The 23959-nt window shown below is 40.9% G+C and overlaps 2 protein-coding genes and 2 long non-coding RNA genes across 5 annotated transcripts in view; 1 reads left to right on the forward strand and 3 right to left on the reverse strand.

Moving 5' to 3' along the window:
• LOC106600648 (zinc finger protein 239-like) overlaps window positions 1–23959 on the forward strand; it is a 289371-nt gene that overhangs the window by 9262 nt on the left and 256150 nt on the right. The window lies entirely within an intron of this gene.
• LOC123728052 (zinc finger protein 135-like) lies at window positions 3369–6160 on the reverse strand (the record flags this gene model as incomplete). Its single annotated transcript, XM_045698588.1, has 1 exon — window positions 3369–6160. A coding segment is annotated over one exon (1215 nt), but the record flags the coding sequence as incomplete, so codon positions are not given.
• On the reverse strand, window positions 7149–23467 carry LOC123728053 (uncharacterized). Of its 2 annotated transcripts, none has more exons than XR_006759928.1 (3): window positions 23324–23467; window positions 22276–22514; window positions 7149–7333 (listed from the first exon to the last, which is right to left on the reverse strand). It is a non-coding gene; the product is annotated as an uncharacterized lncRNA (long non-coding RNA). The 2 variants fall into 2 exon arrangements; XR_006759927.1 differs by lacking the exon at window positions 7149–7333 and adding an exon at window positions 12925–14314.
• On the reverse strand, window positions 10648–12516 carry LOC123728055 (uncharacterized). The gene is made up of 2 exons (XR_006759930.1): window positions 12313–12516; window positions 10648–11478 (listed from the first exon to the last, which is right to left on the reverse strand). It is a non-coding gene; the product is annotated as an uncharacterized lncRNA (long non-coding RNA).

The following is a 23959-nucleotide window of genomic DNA, read 5'->3' on the forward strand; positions in this document are numbered from 1 at the left end:
CCTAATAAAATACTAAATTGTACTAAATGTATCATATATTGATGACGTGTTGATCAGTTTTCACCATTAGTATTTTAATGACGGTGTCATTCAATGTGTTTCTATGGGATATAGTAGTAAAGGCCAAATTCAGTATTTTATCAAATCATTTTTAAATATATTGTTTATACCTAATGTAGTCCTAAAATACTAAATAAATTATCTAAACAATCAATTCTTTAAATCATTCCATGTGTCAGCATAGTATTGTAATGTATTATTAGTCTTTTTTTATGGTGCCAAAGTCCAGGGACAGCATTACCACCACAATACAATAATGACCCAGTTACTATTGGGGAATGGATCCAGAGAGGAAGCTTGTGTTACCTTTCTCACACCACTACAGTATTCATTTCAACAGACCTTTTCCATGGCCCTTAGTTAGAGTTCAATATATACCCAGGACTATATTGAGGGTCAGACTGTTGAAATGCACAGTTGATTATGTAAATAGTCTTGTAGAACTCTGGTATTGATGGTCCATTTGAGGGTGAGTCATTGATATGAAAACAATCATTGCAACGTGATGTAAACAGCAGAAACAGGAGACATTTTCTAAAGATCCACAAATGTTTTATCTGTTCGAACAGGGGCAGGAAAACATTGAAGAACCACAGTGCAAGGCTGTGAAGGTGTAAGAATGTCACTGCTAAGATCAGAGATTCATCTCCTGAGTACACACCACAAATCTTGAATACACACCTAGTCCCCTGAATACAAACCAAGTAATCTTACATACAGGACTTCAAGTAGCAAAATAGTGAACTACTCCTTTAATGGAGTGGTAGATGCTATGAAAGGGACGTTTTTACAAAAAAAACATTCTTGTCATATTTTGTTCATTAGTCCACTGTTAATACAATGCCAAAAAGGTTGCATGTTAGCGATCAAGTTTTCAAGATAGAGCACTTTCAGTATGGAGATAAAAGTGGTCTGCTTATGCAAATCATATGCAAATGAGCAAAATGATAATTGCATATCATTTGCATCACCACACCTTTTGTTATGATGCAAATTATATGCAAATGAGCAATTTGATAATTGCATATCATTTGCATCATCACACCTTTTGTTATGCACTTCATTGTTTTCCATTCCTGGTCCTGGGGATCCAAAGAGGTGAGCTTTTTATGTTTTTGCCCTAACACTCACACACTAGATTCAACTAAGCAACTCAAGCCTTTGAATTGAATGTACAGCACTTTGAGATATCAGCTGATGTAAGAAGGGCTATATAAATACATTTGATTTGAATAAGGTATGTGAGAGCTAGGGCAAAAACAAACATGTGCATCCCTTTGGGACCACGGTTGGGGAACACTGCTGTACTGAAAGTCCTCCATCTTGAGAACTTCCCTGCTGACGTGCACATTATTGGGATTGTATACAGGGTGAAGAAACCAAGGTGGACATTTGTAATTTGATTGAACTATCCCTTTAATTAGAGTTCCTTTGGAGTTACATTTAGTTAGAGATGCATTTGCTCTAAGCATGTGCAATAAATATTCATTTGTTGTTTTGAATTTGGCGCCCTGCACTTTCACTGGCTGTTGTCATATCGATCCCGCTAACGGGATTCCAGCCAGAAGAAGTTTAAGCATGTCCCAGTTTAGGTCACCTAGTAGCACGAGCTCTGAAGATAGATGGGGGGCAATCAGTTCACATATGGTGTCCAGACCACAGCTGGGGGCAGAGGGTGGTCTATAGCAGGCGGCAACAGTGAGAGACTTGTTTTTAGAGAGGTGGATTTTTAAAGTAAAAGTTCTAATTGTTTGGGTACAGACCTGGATAGTAGGACAGAACTCTGCAGCCTATCTCTGCAGTAGATTGCAACACCGCCCCCTTTGGCCGTTCTATCTTGTCTGAAAATGTTGTAGTTAGGGATGGAGATTTCAGAGTTTTTGGTGGTCTTCCTAAGCCAGGATTCAGACACGGCTAGGACATCCGAGTTGGCAGAGTGTGCTAAAGCAGTGAATAAAACAAACTTAGGGAGGAGGCTTCTAATGTTAACATGCATGAAACCAAGGCTATTACGGTTACAGAAGTCATCAAAAGAGAGCGCCTGGGGAATAGGAGTGGAGCTAGGAACTGCAGGGCCTGGATTCACCTCTACATCGCCAGAGGTACAGAGGGGTAGGATAAGGGTACAGCTAAAAGCTATGAGAATTGGTCGTCTAGGACGTCCGGAACAGAGAGTAAAAGGAGTAGGTTTCTGGGGGCGATAAAATAGCTTCAAGGTATAATGTACAGACAAAGGTATGGTAGGATGTGAATACAGTGGAGGTAAACCTAGGCATTGATTGATGATGAGAGAGATATTGTCTCCAGAAACATAATTGAAACCAGGTGATGTCATCACATGTGTGGGTGGTGGAACTGAGAGGTTGGATAAGGTATAATGAGCAGGGCTAGAGGCTCTACAGTGAAATAAGCCAATAAACACTAAACAGAACAGCAATGGACAAGGCATATTTACATTAAGGAGAGGCATGCTTAGCCAAGTGATCAAAAATGTCCAGTGAGTGTTAAGGTTGGTTGCGGTCACGGCGGTTCAGACAGCTAGCCGGGCCATGGGTAGCAAGTTGGCAGAAGATGGTCTGTTTTTAGCCACCTCGTGCGTTTCCGTCGGTAGATTAGTGGGGTTCCGTGTGGTAGAGGGGACCAATCCAATTGACAAAAATAGTTATAGTTATAGTGGCCCAAGAAAATTGCCCGATAGACCTATTCAGATAGCAGCCGATAAGACAGCTAACGATTAGCTGGCCGCAGATGGGCGTTCAGGTTACGTCGCGACGGAGGGGCCAGTTGGATAACTCCCTCGGGCAGATAACGTCGGTAGTCCAGTCATGAAAGCCCGGTGGGGCTCCGCATCGGCAGTAAAACGGGTCCGGATAGGTGATTGTAGCCCAGGAGTGGCTGATGGAACTCTTCAGCTGGATAACTCCGGAATAATTGATGTTAGCTCCGGGACCGACGTTAGCCAAAAGTCACTCGGATAGCAGCTAGCTAGCTGCAAGATCCAGGTGTAAATGTCCAGAGCTTGCGGTAGAAATCCGGGGATTTGGAGAGAAAATAGGTCCGGTATGCTCTGGTCTGAATCGCGTTGTACAAAACTGCCGATAGCTTTTCGAGCTAAAGGATAGCTGATGACCGCCAACCGTGGTTAGCTGAATTCTAACGTTAGCTAGTGAACAAGCTAACTTCTGGCCAGCTTCTGTTGTGGATTTCAGATTTGAGGTAAATAATACTTCTTTTTTTTTTTTATTGGTGAGGCGGGTTGCAGGAGAGTGTTTTAATGTTGTGTATTGTATATACAGTATTTCACTTCAAACAGTTTATTTCATTTAATTATACACAAGAGAAAAAAAATGTATGTACAATCATTATTTTTCATAACATTATTGTCATTTAGCAGATGCTCTTATCCAGAGCGACTTACAGGACAAATAAGGGTTAATTGCCTTGCTTAAGGGCACAATGAAAGATTTTTCACCTAGTCAGCTTGGGATTCAAACCAGCAACCTTTCAGTTACTGGCCCAACACTCTTAACCGCTAGGCTACCTGCCGCCAAATCAATCAATTTCAACACAGTTATTCAAATACATTCATCATCAATGACTAAAATAATGAATCTAGATTTAGTTAATAAACACAAGTAGTCGATTCATAGCCTGTTTATCATTAAACAAAAGTTGTTTAGTAATATAAAATAATCCACCCAAACTAATGCTAAAAACTGATCATCACACCATCTTTATCTGATATACACTGAGTATAAAACATTACGAACACCTTCCTAATATTGAGTTGCACCACCCTTTGTCCTCAGAACAGCCTTAATATCATTGGGGCATGGATTGTCCAAGGTGTTGTGTGCGTTTCAGAGGGATGATGGCCGATGTTGACTCCAATGCTTCCTACAAATGTGTCAAGTTGGCTGGGAGTGGATCTACTCCGAATTGCTCGTTCCATCTCCTCCCACATAGCTTGTTCCATCTCCTCCCACAGATGCACAATTACAGTGAATTAAGTAAGCTGAATTCACTGTAATGTTCTTGGAACCATTCCTGGACAAGCCTTGTGGCACAAGGCATAATCCTGCTGAAAAATCTATTTGCAGATGGATACAGTGCTGCCATGAAGGGATGCATCTGATTGGCAATGATGTTTAGATATTTTTTGTTGTTGTGCACTCTCCTCAAACAATAGAATTATATTTTTTCACTGTCATAGCTACTGCTAATTGAACACTGCAGTTAGATTAACAAGAATTTTAGCTTTCTGCCGATATAAAGACATGTCTATGTCCCAGAAAGTTGTCTGTTGTATACAACGTCATTCTAGTCAAATTAGCGCATGTTAGCAACAAACCGTCCCGGTTTAGGGACACCCATCCCATTGAGCAGGGGTGGGCAACTCCAGTCCTCGGGCCTGATTGGTGTCATACTTTTTCTCCATCCCTAGCAAACACAACAGATAAATCAAATTGCATTCTAAACTGAAGATCGTGATTAGGTGATAATTGGAGTCAGGTGTGTTAGCTGGGGCTGGGGCAAAACTGTGACACCAATCAGGCCCTTGAGGACTGGAATTGCCCACCCCTGCAGTAGAGGATAATTTAAGGAATGTGAAATTATTCATACTTTTACTTTTGATACTTAAGTCTATTTACAACCAAATACTTAGACTTTAACTCAAGTAGTATTTACTTGGTGACTTTTACTTGAGTTACTCTGGCCACATTAAGAGCAGAAATAAGGCTTCTCTCCTGTGTCTGTTCACTGATGACCTTTTAGCTCAGCTGTTGTTTTAAAAATAAAATCTACAGTCAGATCAGTGGTAAGACTTCTCTCCTTTATGTGTACCTTGGTGTCTTTTTAACTGACACATTCAAGAGAAACTCTTTCAACAGTCAGAGCAGGAGTAAGGCTTCTCTCCTGTGTGTACACGTTCATGTGTTTTTAAGTAGTCCAGTCGAGAGAAACTCTTTCCACAGTCAGAGCAGGAGTATGGCTTCTCTCCAGTGTGTGTTCTATGATGAACTTTTAGCTCAGCTGATGTTGTGAAGCATTTTACACAGTCAGAGCAGGAGTAAGGCTTCACTCCTGTATGTATACGTTCATGTGTTTTTAAGTGGCCCAGTTGAGAGAAAATCTTTCCACAGTCAGAGCAGGAGTAAGGCTTCTCTCCTGTGTGTGTTCTCTGGTGAACTTTTAGCTCAGCTGATGTTGTGAAACATTTGACACAGTCAGAGCAGAAGTAAGGCTTCACTCCTGTATGTCTACGTTCATGTGTTTTTAAGAGGTCCAGTCGAGAAAAACTCTTCCCACAGTCAGAGCAGGAGCAAGGCTTCTCTGATGTGTGTGTTCTCTGATGAACTTTTAGCTCAGCTGATGTTTTGAAGCATTTTACACAGTCACAGCAGGAGTAAGGCTTCTCTCCTGTATGTATACGTTCATGTGTTTTTAAGTGGCCCAGTTGAGAAAAACTCTTTCCACAGTTAGAGCAGGAATAAGGCTTCACTACTGTATGTATACGTTCATGTGTTTTTAAGGTTCTCAGTAGAGGGAAACTCTTTCCACAGTCAGAGCAGGAGTAAGGCTTCTCTCCTGTGTGTGTTCTCTGATGAACTTTTAGCTCAGCTGTTGTTGTGAAGCATTTTACACAGTCAGAGCAGGAGTAAGGCTTCACTCCTGTATGTATAAGTTCATGTGTTTTTAAGATGGCCAGTCGAGAGAAACTCTTTCCACAGTCAGAGCAGGAGTAAGGCTTCACTCCTGTATGTATACGTTCATGTGTTTTTAAGTTGCACAGCACAGAGTAACTCTTTCCACAGTCAGAGCAGAAGAAAGGCTTCTCTCCTGTGTGTGTTCTCTGATGAACTTTTAGCTCAGCTGATGTTGTGAAGCATTTTACACAGTCAGAGCAGGAGTAAGGCTTCAATCCTGTATGTATACGTTCATGTGTTTTTAAGTGGGAAAGTTGAGAGAAACTATTTCCACAGTCAGAGCAGAAGAAAGGCTTCTCTCCTGTGTGTGTTCTCTGATGAACTGTTAGCTCAGCTGATGTTGTGAAGCATTTTACACAGTCAGAGCAGGAGTAAGGCTTCACTCCTGTATGTATACGTTCATGTGTTTTTAAGTGGCCCAGTCGAGAGAAACTCGCCCCACAGTCAGAGCAGGAGTAAGGCTTCTCTCCAGTGTGCACTCTCTGATGAACTGTCAGATTCCCTGATGTTGTGAATCTCTTCCCACAGTCAGTACAGGAATACGGATTCTCTCCTGTGTGTATTTGTAGGTGTATTTTTAGCTTTGATAGAATTGGGAAAATCTCCTCACAATGTGGGCAGTGGTGAGACCTCTTAGCTCTGTGATCTTCCTGCTGTTGCTCTCTGGATGTAGAGAATGTCTCAACACGGTCTCCTGTGTGAACAACATCAGAAGAAACAGTCAGTTGGTGTGATATACATGTCAATCAAATGTATATTATGAAGCCCTTTTTACATCAGCAGTTGTCACAAAGTGTTCTACAGAAAGCCAGCCTAAAATCCCGAAAGAGCAAGCAATGCAGATGTAGAAGCACAGTGGCCAGGAAAAACTCCATAAAAAGCAGCAACCTTGGAAGAAATGTAGAGAGGAACCAGGCTCAAAGGGGTGGCCAGTCCTCTTCTGGCTGTACCGGGTGACATATGTATTCATATCAGTAGGCTATACAACACAAAAGGGAATAAAACTATTCTAAAAGTGGATAAGAGTTGAAAGCTAAAAAGGGGTGTGTCATCCTCTACTCACTATCACAAAGGTTAGTAACTACACAGACTCATTTCATAGATCTTTACAAACGCTGGCAGTTTGTCTACTTCACCACTTTAGTCTACTCTCTGAGCACTCCAGATAGCCCAGTGAATAAAACAAATGCTGGCAATACTGGTGTCAAACCTGTGTCAGTAGCATGAAATAACAGCTACCTTTTCATTGAAACAGTTCTACTGCAACTTTTCATGCACAGTGGGATGTTGGAATGAAAAACGCAACCTGATCTTACCAGGAGAAACAGATTTCCCAATCTTCTCCTCCTCTTCTTCATCTTTAATATTGACATTCAGCTCCAGTGTTTGACTGCAGTCTTCCAGCTGCACTGATGCCATCTCTGGATCCTGCAGTGCAAACTGGGCTCCACTGTCACAATCAGGACCCAGTGACTGTAGGTTTGGACTCAGTGTGGAAGGAGAGAGGCAGGCTGGGTTTGTCCTCACTGTTGATGTTACCGGACTCGGACTTAATTCTAGTCGTCCTGTAGTAACAATGACAAACAGACACAAAAGTGAGTCTTGACAGTTCTGGCACTTTCTTTATTCTCTAAAAATATATTATATTTCTTCTTGTTCAATTATCTAATTCAGTGCTTGACTTGGACTGAAATAGGTACCGGTACTGTTTATATTTAGGATGCAGGAGCTCCACAATACTGTTGAGCTAATATTCTATAAGAGGAACATGAGCTTCAGCAGTAGACATTTGAGGTGCCGGTACTCAGCTCCGGTGAGCTCCTGTCCAAGTCATTTCAACAGATCAGGTATCTAAGCATTGAAATCATTCAAATTAGACAAGTACACGCTTTAAAATGAATCTACACAATGTAAGTGAACTAATCAAAAGTAGATTTCCCAAATTCACATAAATGCAGAAATGACAAAAACATTTAGTTCAAGGTTACAGTTTGTTTTAGGCAGCAGTATGTAATATTTTCCTGAATAACATTGTCTTCACTGTATTATTTCACATCAAAAACCAATAATATTTCCCGTTTACATGATAGTAACATTTATAAAGATAGAAACAACTGAATGTGTCTGAATATTAGAACACTGAAATTGTCTCTCTGCACGCGCACTGAAGTCGGTTGACGCAACGCCATTTTACCAGCTCGTGAATTTTACACAAAACCAAAGATGGAACGATATGGATTTTGGCCGACATTCTGCAAATGTTCTAATCGATGAAACATCTGATGCAGTTTTCTGTTCCCAAAACTAAAATCTGTTATGAACAGAGTGGACTACGTTTTGTAGATTTTACTCTTCGCAAAAGTTTTTCTTTTTTTATAGCATTGTTTAGAAGGAAAGCAAAGGCGAATTGAGTTGTTGCACACGAGCACTTCAGAGTAGTTCCCTAACATAAATATGTGTGCTAGAACGCGCCAATAGGATCTTGTTAGCTCGTGCTTGGCTCTGCCCACTATGACTCATCTGTTCCTATTGGAAACGACCGGTTGTGGTCTATCTTTGTTTACTTATAAAAAATATTTGGTGCAACTGTCCGTGGATTCAGGGATCCTTGGGATGGACCTACCCCATTATATGAGAAGGGAGGTGCTTAATTGAGCCGAATCCTCCAGCACCTCTCAGTTTTGTAGTCTTTCGTTCCGGAACCCATTTGCCAGGATCAGGTAGCATGAAAAATAATTTCCACTGTTTGCAATGTAAAAGTCCTCATAAAAGCAATCAGAGTAATTACATTTGGATTCCTCTGTAATTGTCATGCCCCCTAAAAAAACGTAATGTGAAAACGTGCCTGATATTCTAAGAATTGATTCATGTTGGGCCGTCCCAGGTTTATGGTTTGTGCAACATTGTAGCCTATTTAGACCAAGGCGTGGCCATTGCTATGGTGAGAGAGAAGCACGCCTGTATCTCTCACAGAACTAAAATGAGATTCACTTTCTATGATCTCTCTCCCTCTCTGTGCTGTTATAGACATGAGCCAGCAACTCATCTCTCCAGCATTGCACCTCTTCATTTATTTCCTAATAGAATAATAGCTGCGGGAAGTGTGTTGAGGTGCTGCAGCACTCTGCAGTCTGTTCAGAAAGAAATGAAATAATTCCCAAAACTACACCAGGAGTATTTAGCTACAGAGGATCAATAGCTAATTTAAATAAAATAGCCTAGCTGTGGATTGTGTGTAGCCAAATCACAAGGCATGTCTACAGTCAGGAACGTGTGGCAAATCTGTCAGTGAACAGAATGCAGCCAAAACAAGCCTTGCACAATATTTCTAATACAGTCCTAGAAAACACAGGTTGTAAAGCAAATGGATCCTGCTGAAAATAAAATACTAATCTGTCTGTATGTTACCAAGTTATCAACTACCATCTAAGCCTATTGAGCAACAGCATGTTTCACAACGTAAAGCAACAGAGAAGCTTTTGGCCAATGAGTGAGTCAGTGAAACTGGAAAGCTTGTTTAGGACTATAACTTCCTCCTCATATTGTACAATGTGTTTCTCCTCACACCTGGCCTATGCTATTGATGGATTAGAGACAAGGTCATTTTTATTGACCTCAGATTCTCAGTGTCAAAGTAGCCTGTCATTTTGGTCATTTGTGAGGTATTAAAAAAAGATTATTCAAAAGTCTCCAGTCATTTAAAATTATTAAGAATTGCATGAAATCTGTTTATAAAAGGCCATATTTTTCCTGGACTACAGGCTACAATAAATGGTGTAACTTCTGTATGCGGCTCCACACCACTGCTCTATGCCAGTACACTAAAGCCATGATAATGCATGCAATGCTTTATTATAAAGGTATTTCATTTAATATGTTCTGGTACCTCAGAGACCCCCAGGTCAACCCTCTCAGGCTCACTTTTGGTTCCAGCACCTCCCAATTTACACAGTAAGCATTGGAGAAGTGGGTAGCTGCTGCTGCCTCCTCCAGGACACATCTTCTTTACATAGAGTTCATCAGGCTGTTGATTGTGGCATCTGGAATGTTATCCCACTCTTCAAAGGCTGTGTGAAATTCCTGGATATTGGAACAAGCTGTCATACACGTCGATCCAGACCATACCAAACATGCTCAAAGGGTGACATGTCTGGTGAGTATGCAGGCCACGGGAGAATTGGGACATGTTCAGCATTTTCAATTGAGTACAGATCATTGCCACATGGGGCTGTGCATTGTCATGCTGAAACATGAGGTGATGGCGGCGGATGAATGGCAGGACAATGGCCCTCAGGATCTTGTCATGGTATCTCTGTGCATTCAAATTGCCATCGTTAAATGCAATTGTGTTGGTAGTCTGTAGCTTATGCCTGCCCATACCATAACCCCACCATGGGGAACTCTGTTCACAACATTGACATCAGCAAACCACACGCCCACACAACGCCATACACGGTGGTCTGCAGTTGAGGCTGGTTGGGCATACTGCCAAATTCTCTAAAACAACGTTGGAGGCGGCTTAAGGTAGAGAAATTCACATTGAATTATCTTGCAACAGTTCTGGTGGAAATTCCTGCAGTCAGCTTGCCAATTGCATGCTCCCTCAAAACTTCAGACATCTGTGGCATTGTGTTGTGTGACAAAACAGAACATTTTAGAGTGTCAATTTTGTATTTATTAGGGATCACCATTAGCTGCTGCCAAGCACCTACACTTGTCCCCAGCACAAGGTGCACCTGTGTAATGATGATCATGCTATTTAATCAGCTTATTAATATGCCACACCTGTGAGGTGGATGGATTATGTTGGCACAGGAGAAATGCTCACTAACAGGGATGTAAACAAATGTGTGCACAAACTTTGAGAGAAATAAGTTTGTGTGTCTGGAACATTTCTGGGATCTTTTATTTCACCTCATGAAACATGGGACCAACACTTTACATGTTGTTTATATGTTTGTTCAGTGTATACAGTATTTATTTTTTTAATCACAAACTATCAATAATGAAATGTAAAATAAACTAAATCAGCCTGCTTTCTGTTCTAATCAGCTCCCTACACAGACTGAGAAGGATACTGTAAGAGCGGAACATTATCTGGTGACAGTAGTCCTTGTAGTCCCAAAAACTTATCAGCTGCAGATATGTTGTCCAGCTTCTTGGACTTCTTGTGCATTCAATTAATAACTGTGGTTATAAATAATAAAATATCCACCTTCACAATATTTGTATCCAGATCACTTGATTGAGGTACAACTTTTGCAACTGGTTGTGGCCTCTAGCCCCTTTAATTCTTCACCACCTCCACATAAGAGATTTGCTGTACAGCCCTGATCCTTGACACCTCAACCTCTTTCACCCTAACAGGGCACTCTAGGAATATGACCCCTACCACAGTTGCAACATTTTACATTCACATACCCTTCAATAACATATTCCTTCCGTCTGCAAACACTTGACGTGGCCAAACCTTTAACATTTCTTGCGTTGCATCGGGTTTTACACAACTCTCATATATCCCAGCTTTACATAGGGTGGTAGATAATCTCTATTATTGATGTTAAATGAAGAGTAACTTTGCTCCTTTTTCACATTCTCCATACGGTTCAAGCGATGTGAATTTGGGTCCTTCTTTGGGATTTGGTTGGGAACCAAAAGGGATCGCTCAGTTTCAAGGTCTCAGCTTGGAGAGAAGAAGCCTCATGAAGTACTGGTCGGTCACATGCAGGAACCAAACGTTAATGATGAAAAATTAATAAGCTTAATCATGCAAATATAACTTGTATGTCTAAGCAGTATATAGGAGAACTAACAGGTCTGCCCCAGCAGAGCTCCCGATCGACGTGTACTCTGGTGCTTTAGGTTTGTTGGAACCTCTCCAGCTTGCTGATAATAAAGAATGATTCATTTAAGTTTGACTGAGTCCCTTTGTGGTGATTTTCCACAATAAAAACCCACCAGCCCATTCCACCCTATCTTGTCCTACGCTAGACCACTACACTCAACACCCCCTGCAGCTGTTCTGCAGTAAATCCTCAATATCCCAAGTACTTCTCTGCCGCTGCCACCACAACCTCTATTTTCTGTGACCTTCTATCCATTTCTGCAGTACAACTGACAACCATAGCTATAAATGCTAAAAAGCCCACCTTGCACATTGCCACCACTCTCACAGGAATCCTCTCAAGATCCCTCACCCTGTACCCATCTTCCTCTACCACTCTCTTCACTAATTCGGCATACTACACTTTCTGTAGTACTGTAATCCTGGCAACCTCAATCTGCCTTTCTCTCACCTAACACCTCAGATCTCTAGCCCCATTGGCACCCACACAACTATCTCCACTGATACCACACATTCCTTCATCTTTGCCCTCCTGCACACCTAGGGTTGCACATTTTGGGGAATATTCAGAGGTGGAAACTTTGTGGGAATTAACAGGAATATATGGGAATAGATGCAAATTAATACCATTTAAATGTAGTTGTTTTTTGCATTGGATATATTTACGATATCATATGGAGACAGAAACAAACATTTTACCTTGTCATAAGTAGACAATTGCAGATGATTAGATCCTTCCAATAGAAATTTTTAAAACTTTAAATTAAATGAGTTGACTGACTCTTCACATGGGATGATTTCACTGAAAAACAAAAGAAAAGGAATATTGAATGATCCATCGCATCTCCCAAAAAACGTTTTCAACATACATCTGTAAACTGATAGTCTAGAAACTAAAGCTTTGGTTGTCTTCCTCTCAGGCTTCCATGTCTTCTTCCTGGATCTCCTCAATGTCCACCTCTTGAACATAGGACTCTGAGGCCTCATCTTCACTGTCACTTTCCAACCTCGTTGAGGATGGCTCGATGTCAGGCTCAAAAAGCCTCAAATTTGTCCGGACGGCCACCAATTTTTCAACCCTTGTATTGGTCAGCCTGTTGCGTGCTTTGGTGTGTGTGTTCTCAAACAAGGACCAGTTGCGCTCTGAGGCAGGCTGATGTTGGTGGGATTTGGAGGCAACATGGGGAAAGAGCCTCAGATCCACAAAGTCCATTCCACCAGGAGGCTGATGAGATATGTTGGCGCGACTGCCATATTGCATTTCCATCCCAAAGTCCTTGCTTGGAAGTGTACTTCGCCAGACTGCCAAGAACCTTGCCCTCATCCAGGCCAAGGTGGCGAGACACAGTAGTGATGACACCATAGGCCTTGATCTCTGCACCAGATAGGATGCTCTTGCCAGCATACTTGGGGTACAACATGTACGCTGCGGCGTATATGGGCTTCAGGCAAAAGTCTTCATGTTTTTTTTTTAATGTATTTCAGAACTGCAGTTTCCTCTGCTTGGAGCAACAGTGAAGTGGGCAGGGCAGTAGAAATTTCTTCTCCTACATCTGCAAACAGAGTCTGAACATCAGACAGGATGGTATTGTCTCCTTCAATCCGTGCAATCGCTACTGCTATAGGTTTCAGGCTGCTTAACACTCTCTCCCAAAATACATCATCCAGGAGGATCCTCTTGATGGCGTTGTCCATACCGCCAGACTGTGATATGGCCATTTCTTGGAGAGACTCCTTCCCCTCCAGGAGACTGTCAAACATGACAACACCACCCCAACAGGTTGTTGCTGGGCAGCTTCAATGTGGTGCTTTTCTTCTCACTTTGCTTGGTGAGGTAGATTGCTGCAATAACTTGATGACCCTTCACATACCTAACCATTTCCTTCGCTCTCTTGTAGAGTGTATCCATTGTTTTCAGTGCCATGATGTCCTTGAGGTGCAGATTCAATGCATGAACAGCACAGCCAATGGGTGTGATGTGAGGGTAGATCAAGCAGCCTTTATGCTCGAAGCATTGTCTGTCACCAGTGGAAATACCTTCTGTGGTCCAAGGTCATTGATGACTGCCTTCAGCTCATCTGCAATGTAGAGACTGGTGTGTCTGTTGTCCCTTGTGTCTGTGCTCTTGTAGAATACTGGTTGAGGGATGGAGATGATGTAGTTAATTATTCCTTGCCCACAAACATTCGACCACCCATTAGAGATGATTGCAATATATGATTTGCTGGACCTTCACTTGAACTCTGTATTCAGCAAATTAGTAGATAAAGCATGTCTGGTTGGAGGGGTGTATGCTGGGTGAAGAACATTCAGAAATCTATTCTAATACACATTGCCTGTGAGCATCAGAGGTGAACCAGTTGCATTCACAGCTCGAGCAAGACATTCATCAGCATTTCTCTGACTACGTTCCTCCAATGAGTCAACAAAAACATCTGATTCCAGGAGGACCATGAGCTGTTGCTATCGATAAGGTGACTGATTCCTAATTTTCACCACGAATAGAAGTAGAGGGACTTTTGTCAGAGGTTGCTTGTGTGAGCGCTGAGGGAACTTTATGCACTTGGCCAGATAATTCTGCATCTTTGCTGCATTCTTCACATATGATTTGGCACAGTATTTGCACATGTACACAGCTTTTCCTTCTACATTAGCTGCAGTGAAATGTCTCCACACATCAGATAGTGCCCGTGGCATTTTCCTGTAAAGATTAGGAAAAAAAGGAGTAAAAAACAAAACAAATACAATTCCATGTACAGATAAATAGTTAAGCAGTTAGATTAACCCCTTTTTTCAAATATAGGACTATGTTATATCGATACACCTCTCCTGAATCGAACCACGTTGTCCGATTTCAAAAAGGCTTTACAGCAAAAGCAAAACATTAGATTATGTTAGAGGAGTATATCGTAAAAGTAGCCACATAGCCATTTTCCGACCAACCACATGCATCACAAATAACCAAAAAAACAGCTAAATGCAGCACTAACCTTTGACAATCTTCATCAGATGACACCCCTAGGACATCATGTTACACAATACATGCATTCTTTTGTTCGATAAAGTTCATATTTATATATAAAAACAGCATTTTACATCGGCGCGTAACGTTGACTAACTATTTTCCCTCAAATGCATCCGGTGAAACAGCGCTACAATTTACTAAATTACTATTCGAAAACATTTTTAAAATGTAATATTGTCATTCTCAGATTTATAGATGAGTATCTCTTGAAAGCACCTGTAATGCCAGATTTAAAATAACTTTACTGGGTAATCACACTTTGCGATAAAAGGGGATGCGGTACTCAGAAAATAGGCTACCGTTACAGGTCAGCGCCATCTTGGAACAATCGCATATCAAATCTAGTCTTGTATACTATTGTCAATAATCCCTTACCTTTGATTATCTTCATCAGAAAGCACTTCTAGGCATCCCAGGTCCACAACAAATGTATTTTCGTTCGAAAAAGTTAATCCTTTATGTTCCAATAGCTTGTTCTTGTTAGCGCGTTCTGAAGGCTGCACCAAAAGTTCCGTCGTGCGCGGGACTCCACTTTCGAAAAAATGCATTTTGTAAAATTTTATTTAGGTTCGTTCAAACATGTCAAACGTTGTATAACATAAATCTTTAGGGCCTTTTTCAACCAGAGCTCCAATAAGATTCAAGGGGGACGATTGCATTGTGTTTCAAAACGTTTCGAAAGGGGAGGGTAGTCAGGGGCGCCGGCGTCATAATGGTGATGGCCCTCTCCGTGTGACCACGTTCCACTGCGTCTCATTCATTCAGTTTTCACAGTAGAAGGCTCAAATCACTTTGTAAAGACTGGGGACATCTAGTGGAAGCAATACGAAGTGCTCGATGAACCATTGCTCACTGTGATTTACAGGCAAACTGATGAAGTTGAGTCCGCAATTCAGAATTCCACTTCCTGTTACGATCGGTCTCGGGGTTTTGACTGCCATATGAGTTCTGTTATACTCACAGACACCATTCAAACAGTTTTAGAAACTTTAGGGTGTTTTCTATCCACAAGTATTAATTATATGCATATCCTAGCTTCTGAGTTTGAGTAGGAGGCCGTTTAAAATGGGCACTTGCAACTAACTTGCTTGCAAACTAACTTGCAAACACACTTTGCTGTAGGCTACTATTTACTAGTTAACAAAAAATTATGTCATAAAATATATTCACCCAGTATTGTAATCAAAACTTACCAGAAAGCATGTAGTCCTTGGCTCAGACAGTGTAGTAGTGTGGGCTCAATAGCATCTCATTAGTGTGCAAGATCCAAAATATGCCACAAGACCTAGAATTGCCTTATGTGCATCCCAGAAAAAAATTCACTGTTATAAGCTAACTTTTTTTGGGGGAATTTAAGCAAAATTTCCAAAATTCCATGGCTCAATTTCCCATGGAAATTTACCGGAAAGCTTCCGGCCCTTTGCACACTTCTAAGCATCTCACGCCTACACACTGATGCAATAGGCCCATAAATGACACCTAAAACACTGTAGTATTTACTGAACAAACGCGCTCACGGATAACTGACACTTCATTCCTTGACCTTTTCTGGCAGACTCTGCATCAAAACTCAGCATGACAGATGTCTTCAGTTTCCCCACGCTCTACACCGGATCTAAGACTCACCAAACGACTCTTCCATTTCAACTGCTCCTCCTTAACACTTAAACCTAACCCCATTATCACTCCTTTCAATGCCACCCTGTTCCGGAGAGCAATTCGAGTCACAATTCTTGTCCCCAATCGCGAAATCCGGAGCGCCCACTTCCTCTGGATTGAGGAGAAACAATAAATCATTGAGAGTCCACTCCGAGTTACCTTCACCAACTCAACTTCCCTCTACACTCAGCTCCTTCTCAGGGGTCATCATAGCACTGTCCATCGCAGTTAATTTTATCCTCGTCACTTCACTTTCCTCCTGTAGCTCTTCTAAAAGTTCTGTGTGATCCTCCATTCCATATTCACTCAAAACATATTCCACTTCTCTCCTTTTTTTCTCGTCCACCATCTTCTCCTTCATCAGATCTTCCAGAAGGCTTGTGCAATCCCCCATTCCACTTTTTTTTCTGGTCCGCCATCTTACCACGTGTCTCAGCTCATCCACACCCCACTAGCTTCGGGTAGCTGCATACCAATAGAGTACCACAGTATAAATCATAATACCCATAAAACCTAGCAGTCAAACAGGGAACTGGTTCCAATCATTCTTCCACCATTCATTTTTCCCAGAGAATTTTAGAAACACTTAAAACTAGGGCTGTGTTTCGTGTAGGCTTACCCTGGCGTGACGTTTTGATAACCGTGTAAATCTCTCTAGGACAGGGTGACTTATCAATATATTCACCTGTATTTACCAACCACAAAAATGACATTTTAATTAGCTGCTAATGTGGCTATCATAAAGACCTACAAATGCCATGATGATCTGGACAAGACTGCCGAATAGAGGCAACGGTTATGATCTCTGGGTTAACTATGTTAGCTAAATTTAGTAATGAATAAATAGGCTACATTTATTTAAATAGACAATTATGTGAACTGTCTTGTGCATAAATTTTATTGACACAATACCTGTTAGCAAAGGTGTCAGCTAGAGATTACGTGCAAGAGCTTGCAATGATAAGTTTTGCATGATGTCTACTTTGATGCTGATTAGCATTATATAATCTGAGAGGAAATAGAGCCAAATATTGATAAAAGTCACCTTGTCCGAGAGGGATTTACAGTTGAAGTCGGAAGTTTACATACACTTAGGTTGGAGTCATTAAAACTCATTTTTCAACCACTCCACACATTTCTTGTTAACAAACTATAGTTTTGGCAAGTCGGTTAGGACATCTACTTTGTGCATGATACAAGCAATTTTTACAACAATTGTTTACAGACAGATTATTTCACTTAAAATTCACTGTATCACAATTCCAGTGGGTCAGAAGTTTACATACACTAAGTTGACTGTGCCTTTAAACAGCCTGGAAAATTCCAGAAAATTATGTCATGGCTTTAGAAGCTTCTGATAGGCTAATTGACATAATCTGAGTCAATTGGAGGTGTACCTGTGGATGTATTTCAAGGCATACCTTCAAACTCAGTGCCTCTTTGCTTGACATCATGGAAAAAAAATCTGAAGAAATCAGCCAAGACCTCAGAAAAAGAAATTGTAGACCTCCACAAGTCTGGTTCATCCTTGGGAGCAATTTACAAATGCCTGAAAGTACCACGTTCATCTGTACAAACAATAGTACGCAAGTAAACACCATGGGACCACGCAGCTGTCACACTGCTCAGGAATGAGATGCGTTCTGTTTCCTAGAGATGAACGTACTCTGGTGCGAAAAGTGCAAATCAATCCCAGAACAACAGAAAAGGACCTTGTGAAGATGCTGGAGGAAACAGGAACAAAAGTATCTATATCCACAGTAAAACGAGTCCTATATCAACATAACCTGAAAGGCCACTCAGCAAGGAAGCAGCCACTGCTCCAAAACCGCAATAAAAAAGTCAGACTACGTTTTGCAACTGCACATGGGGACAAAGATCGTACTTTTTGGAGAAATGTCCTCTGGTCTGATGAAACAAAAATATAACCGTTTGGCCATAATGACCATTGTTATGTTTGGAGGAAAAAGGGGGAGGCTTGCAAGCCGAAGAAAAACATCCCAACTGTGAAGCACGGGGGTGGCAACATCCTATTGTGTGGGTGCTTTGCTGCAGGAGGGACTTTTGCACTTCACAAAATAGATGCCATCATGAGGGAGGAAAATTATGTGGATATATTGAAGCAACATCTCAAGACATCAGTCAGGAAGTTAAAGCTTGGTCGCAAATGGGTCTTCCAAATGGACAATGACCCCAAGCATACTTACAAAGTTGTGGCAAAATGGCTTAAGGACAACAAAGTCAAGGTATTGGAGTGGCTATCACAAAGCCCTGACCTCAAACCTATAGAAAAATTGTGGGCAGAACTGAAAAAGCGTGTGTGAGCTAGGAGGCCTACAAACCTGACTCAGTTACCCCAGCTCTGTCAGGAGGAATGGGCCAAATTTCACCCAACTTATTGTTGGAAGCTTGTGGAAGGCTACCCGAAACATTTGACCCAAGTTAAACAATTTAAAGGCAATGCTACCAAATACGAATTGAGTGCATGTAAACCTCTGACCCAGAAATAAAAGCTGAAATAAATCACTCTACTATTATGACACTTCACATTCTTAAAATAAAGTGGTGATTCTAACTGACAGGGAATTTTTACTAGGATTAAATGTCAGGAATTGTGAAAAACTGCGTTTAAATGTATTTGGCTAAGGTGTATGTAAACTTCCCACTTCATCTGTACATGGTTATCATAACATTATGACAGGGTAAACCTACATGAACCACAGCCCATATTTTCAGTGTTTCTAAAAATCCTCTATGGGAAAAATAAATTAAACGGAAAAATGATTGGAACCATATATAGGTTGAGACAATTTTTCAAAAATAAAAAATAAACTGCACCTTTGGCAGTGATTATAGCCTCGAGTCTTATTGGGTGTGACGCTACAAGCTTGGCATACCTGTATTTGGGGAGTTTCTCCCATTCTTCTCTGCAGATCCTCTCAAGCTCTGTCAGGTTATATGGGGAGTGTCGCTACACAGCTATTTACAGGTCTCTCCAGAGATGTTTGATCGGGTTCAAGTCTGAGCTCTGGCTGGGCCACTCAAGGACATTCAGAGACTTGTCCCGAAGCCACTCCTGCATTGTCTTGGCTGTGTGCTTAGGGTCGTTGTCCTGTTGGAAGGTGAACCTTCGCCCCAGTATGAGGTCCTGAGCACACTGGAGCAGGTTTTCATCACGGATCTCTCTATACTTTGCTCTGTTGAACCACGTTCATATTTGCCTCGATCCTGACTAGTCTCCCAGTCCCTAATGTGGAAGAAAATCCCCACAGCATGATGCTGCCATCACCATGCTTCACAGTAGTGATGGTGCCAGGTTTCCTCCAGACGTGACACTTGGCATTCAGGCCAGAGAGTTAAATCTTCATTCCATCTAACCAAAACAATCTGGTTTCTCATTGCCCGAGAGTCCTTTAGGTGCCTTTTGGAAAACTCCAAGCCGGCTGTCATATGCTTTTTACTGAGGAGTGGCTTCCATCTGGCCACTCTACCATATAGGCCTGATTGGTAGAGTGCTGCAGAGATTGTTGTACATCTGGAAGGTTCTCCCATCGCCACAGAGGAACTCTGTCAGAGTGACCATTGGGTTCTTGGTCACCTCCCTGACCAAGGCTCTTGATGAAGGATTTTCGATCATATCCTTGGACTAAAAGGATTGACACTCACATGCAACACCATGTGCAAAGCGCCTTTGGGTAATGGTATCCCTTTCTCACGTAGGCTGTTCATTTCTGATCTTTGATACTTTTTTTGGTTTATAAACGTATCATGGTATACTACGTTAATGACAAAACTAGTAAAAGGATCCTCTAGATGGCATTTGCATCCCAGATGGTTACAGGACCCAGACTTCTTACATTACGTTGGAGTGCATATACATGTTTATTTTACATTGAACACTAACCAAACATCAGCGAGTACCAGATGGGAGGCTTTCAAAGCATGTATTATGGGGCAAATTATAAGTTTTACAACTTTGAATCTCCTGAGAACTTAACTAATGAGGTCTTGATTTTCCCTCTATTTCAGAAGACACTAAATTGGATCTGGAAAAGGAATTGGATGGTGTTGAAATATCTGATGCTATTTTCAATATGAAGGGAGGTAAAGAGGCAGGTCCAGATGGGCTCCCAATAGATATTTAGAAGATATTTAAGGACAAACTTCTAGGTCCACTTTTGGATATGTACAGTGTATTGGGGTATATATATATCATATATATTTCAGCAGAGGACTGGGGTATGATATACTCAAGAGCTCAGATACAGACAATAAACACCCACCTGAGGTTGTTGCAATACAATTGGATAATGAGTACATATATCACCCTTGTTAAGCCCCACAAATTTGACCCTAATACCCCAGACCTGTGTGTTAAATGTAACATGCATTTAGGCACCTTGTATCATTGCCTGGAGGAATGTGTTGAGATACAAACGTTTTGGAGCTCAGTACTGTGCTATATCTCTGAGATGACCTCTGCCCCAATACCACAAATCCCTAAACTATGCCTCCTAAATCTTTACCCAGAGAATCTCTTTACATAAGAGAGAAAATAAAATGTTTGACCTCTGTCTAATACAAGCTAGATGTTCAATTGCTCTCCACAGGAAGTATGTCAGTTGCCCCTCACTTGGTCATTGGTTAAACTAATTAACACCAAACCTGGTTCTTGAGAAATATACTTATATAGTGAAAAAGAAAGCCCCAGAGTTTCATAATATTTGGGATCTGTTTGGTGAGTTTTTGCAAACCGGTGATATTGTAGAAGCATTGGAACTGTAAATCTGTATATTCTAAAAAAAAATCTGTGATAATTGGCTATAGTCGAAGTGTAATCTGCATTATCTGCGACTGCATATTATACTTTTTAACTGGACATGTTTTGGTACCCTTCCCCAGATCTGTGCCTCGACATAATCATTTCATGGAGCTCTACGGACAATTCCGTCGACCTCGTGGCTTGGTTTTTACTCTGACATGCACTGACAAATGTGGGACCTTATATAAAAGTCGGAAGTTTACATAGACTAAGTTGACTGGTTAAGGTGTATGTAAACTTCCGACCCAATGGAATTGTGATACAGTGAATTAGAAGTGAAATAATCTGTCTGTAAACAATTGTTGGAAAAATGACTTGTGTCATGCACAAAGTAGATGTCCTAACTGACTTGCCAAAACTATAGTTTGTTAAAAAGAAATTAGTGGAGTGGTTGAAAAATGAGTTTTAATGACTCCAACCTAAGTGTATGTAAACTTCAGACTTCAACTGTAGACAGGTGTGTGCCTTTCTAAATCAAGTCCAATAAATGTAATTTACCACAGGTGGACTCTCAATCAAGTTGTAGAAACATCTCAAGGATGATCAATGGAAACAGGATACACCTGAGCTCAATGTCAAGTCTCATAGCAAAGGGCCTGTATACTTATGTAATTAAGGTATTTTTGTTATGAATTTTTAATACATGTACAAACATTTCTAAAAACCTTTGTTTCCTTTGTCATTATGAGGTATTGTGAGGAACATCGATAATTTTTTTATTTAATCAATTTTAGAATAAGGCTGTAATGTAACAAAATGTGGAAAAGGTCAAGGGGCCTGAATACTTTCTGAATGCACTGTATGTATTCATTTAGGAAGGCTGTGGGAATAAAACTGTTCTAAAAGTGGGTAAGATAGGGCGTGTCATCCTCTACTCACTATCACAAGGGTTAGTAACTACACAGATTAGTTTCCTAGATCTTTAAAACACTGGCAGTTTGTCTACTTCACTTATTTAGTGATCACTCCAGATAGCCCAGTGAATAAAGCAAATGCTGGCAATACTGGTGTCAAACCATGCAAGTTTCAAGAGCATGAAATAACAGCTACATTTTCACTGAAACAGATCATCATGAAACAGTTCTACTGTAACTTTTCATGCACCGTGGGAAGTTGGAACAAACAACAAACTTAGATAGATAGAACCTGCTCTTACCAGGAGAAACAGATGTCCCAATCTTCTCCTCCTCTTCTTCATCTTTAATGTTGGCATTCAGCTCCAGTGTTTGACTGCAGTCTTCCAGCTTCACTGATGCCATCTCTGTATCCTGCAGTGCAAACTGGGTTCCACTGTCACAATCAGTACCCAGTGACTGTAGGTTTGGACTCAGTGTGGAAGGAGAGAGGCAGGCTGGGTTTGTCCTCACTGTTGATGTTACCGGCCTCAGACTTAATCTGAGTCGGCCAGTAGTTACAAAGAGAAACGGACACAAAAGTTATTGTCTCGACAGTTCTGGCACTTTATTTTCTAAAAATACTGTTTATATTTAGGTGCAGGAGTTCCACAATACTGTTGAGCTAATATTCTATAAGAGGAACATGAGCTCAAACAGTAGATATTTGAGGTGCCGGTTCTCAGCTCCGGTGAGCTCCTGTCCAAGTCAAACACTGATCTCATTTCAATAGATCTGATTCACATTAGACAAAGTATACACATTAAAATTAGGCTACACAACTTAAGTGCACTTAATCTATAGTCGATTTCCTGAATTCACAAATGCAAAAATGACAAAAAACATTTAGTACAGTGTTTTAGGCAGCACTATGTACTATTTTCCTAAAAAACATTGTCTTCACTGTATTATTTCAATCAAAACCAATAGTATGTCTGTTCACACCATAGTAACATTTATAGATAAAGATAGAAACGACTTAATTGGTCTGAATGTTAGTACACATGTAGAAAACTGATAATCATTACATTCAGCTTCAAAACAGTAGTGTGACCCTCTCTCTCTCTGCTGCACCCTCACTGCCTGCACTTTAAATTTGTTCCATTGTATTCACATAAATGTCCCTGCATTGACCTGTAATATTGTTATTATTGTTGCAATAAAAAAATTAAGAAATCCGTTGACGCAGACCGAGCGGTGCCGCCATTTTACCAGCTCGTGAATTTTACACAAAACCAATAACTTGCTAAACGGATTCAGAAATCTCAAGTAAATATATTATTTAGAAAGTTTAAACGTGCTATTGCATACCTGTAGTAATAAATAGAAACGGACACGAAGATTATCTTCTAGACCACATCGTTCTGGCGATTTCTCTATACTGAAGAATGGTGGGCGCCTTCCCGGAACTTCCTGTTCCCCCACTAACACCGTCCGTGCATTCCGGATCCTTGGGATGGCCCAACCCCATTACATGAGAAGGGGGTCGTAGCCTCCTGCAGGACACATCTCCTTTGCATAGAGTTGATCAAGATGTTGATTGTGTAATGCTATTTCTAGAACATTTTCTGGTCTGTGGTGTGTAATGAGGAGCAACCAGACGCTGCACTTGACACATTTATGAAATTGATTATTCCAGTTACTAATAAGCACGCACCTATTAAGGAAATGACTGTAAAAACTGTTAAATCCCCTTGTATTGATGAGGAATAGAAAAATTGTGTGGTTGATAGTTTTGTGGAATATTGACTCAGAAATATTACACCTTTACTGGAACTTGTGAATTCAAATTAGACTTTATTACAAAGTAGCAAAGCTGTGCACTTCCATGGAAGAACCAAATTCTCTTTCCACAGACCTCAGACTTTATAGGTTTCCACTTTCAGATAACACACATGGTCACTCCCCTCTATGTAGATGATTAACACCCCTTGGCCTCTTGCCACC

Source organism: Salmo salar, chromosome ssa17, assembly GCF_905237065.1.
Source record: "Salmo salar chromosome ssa17, Ssal_v3.1, whole genome shotgun sequence".
Taxonomy (NCBI): Eukaryota; Metazoa; Chordata; class Actinopteri; order Salmoniformes; family Salmonidae; genus Salmo; species Salmo salar.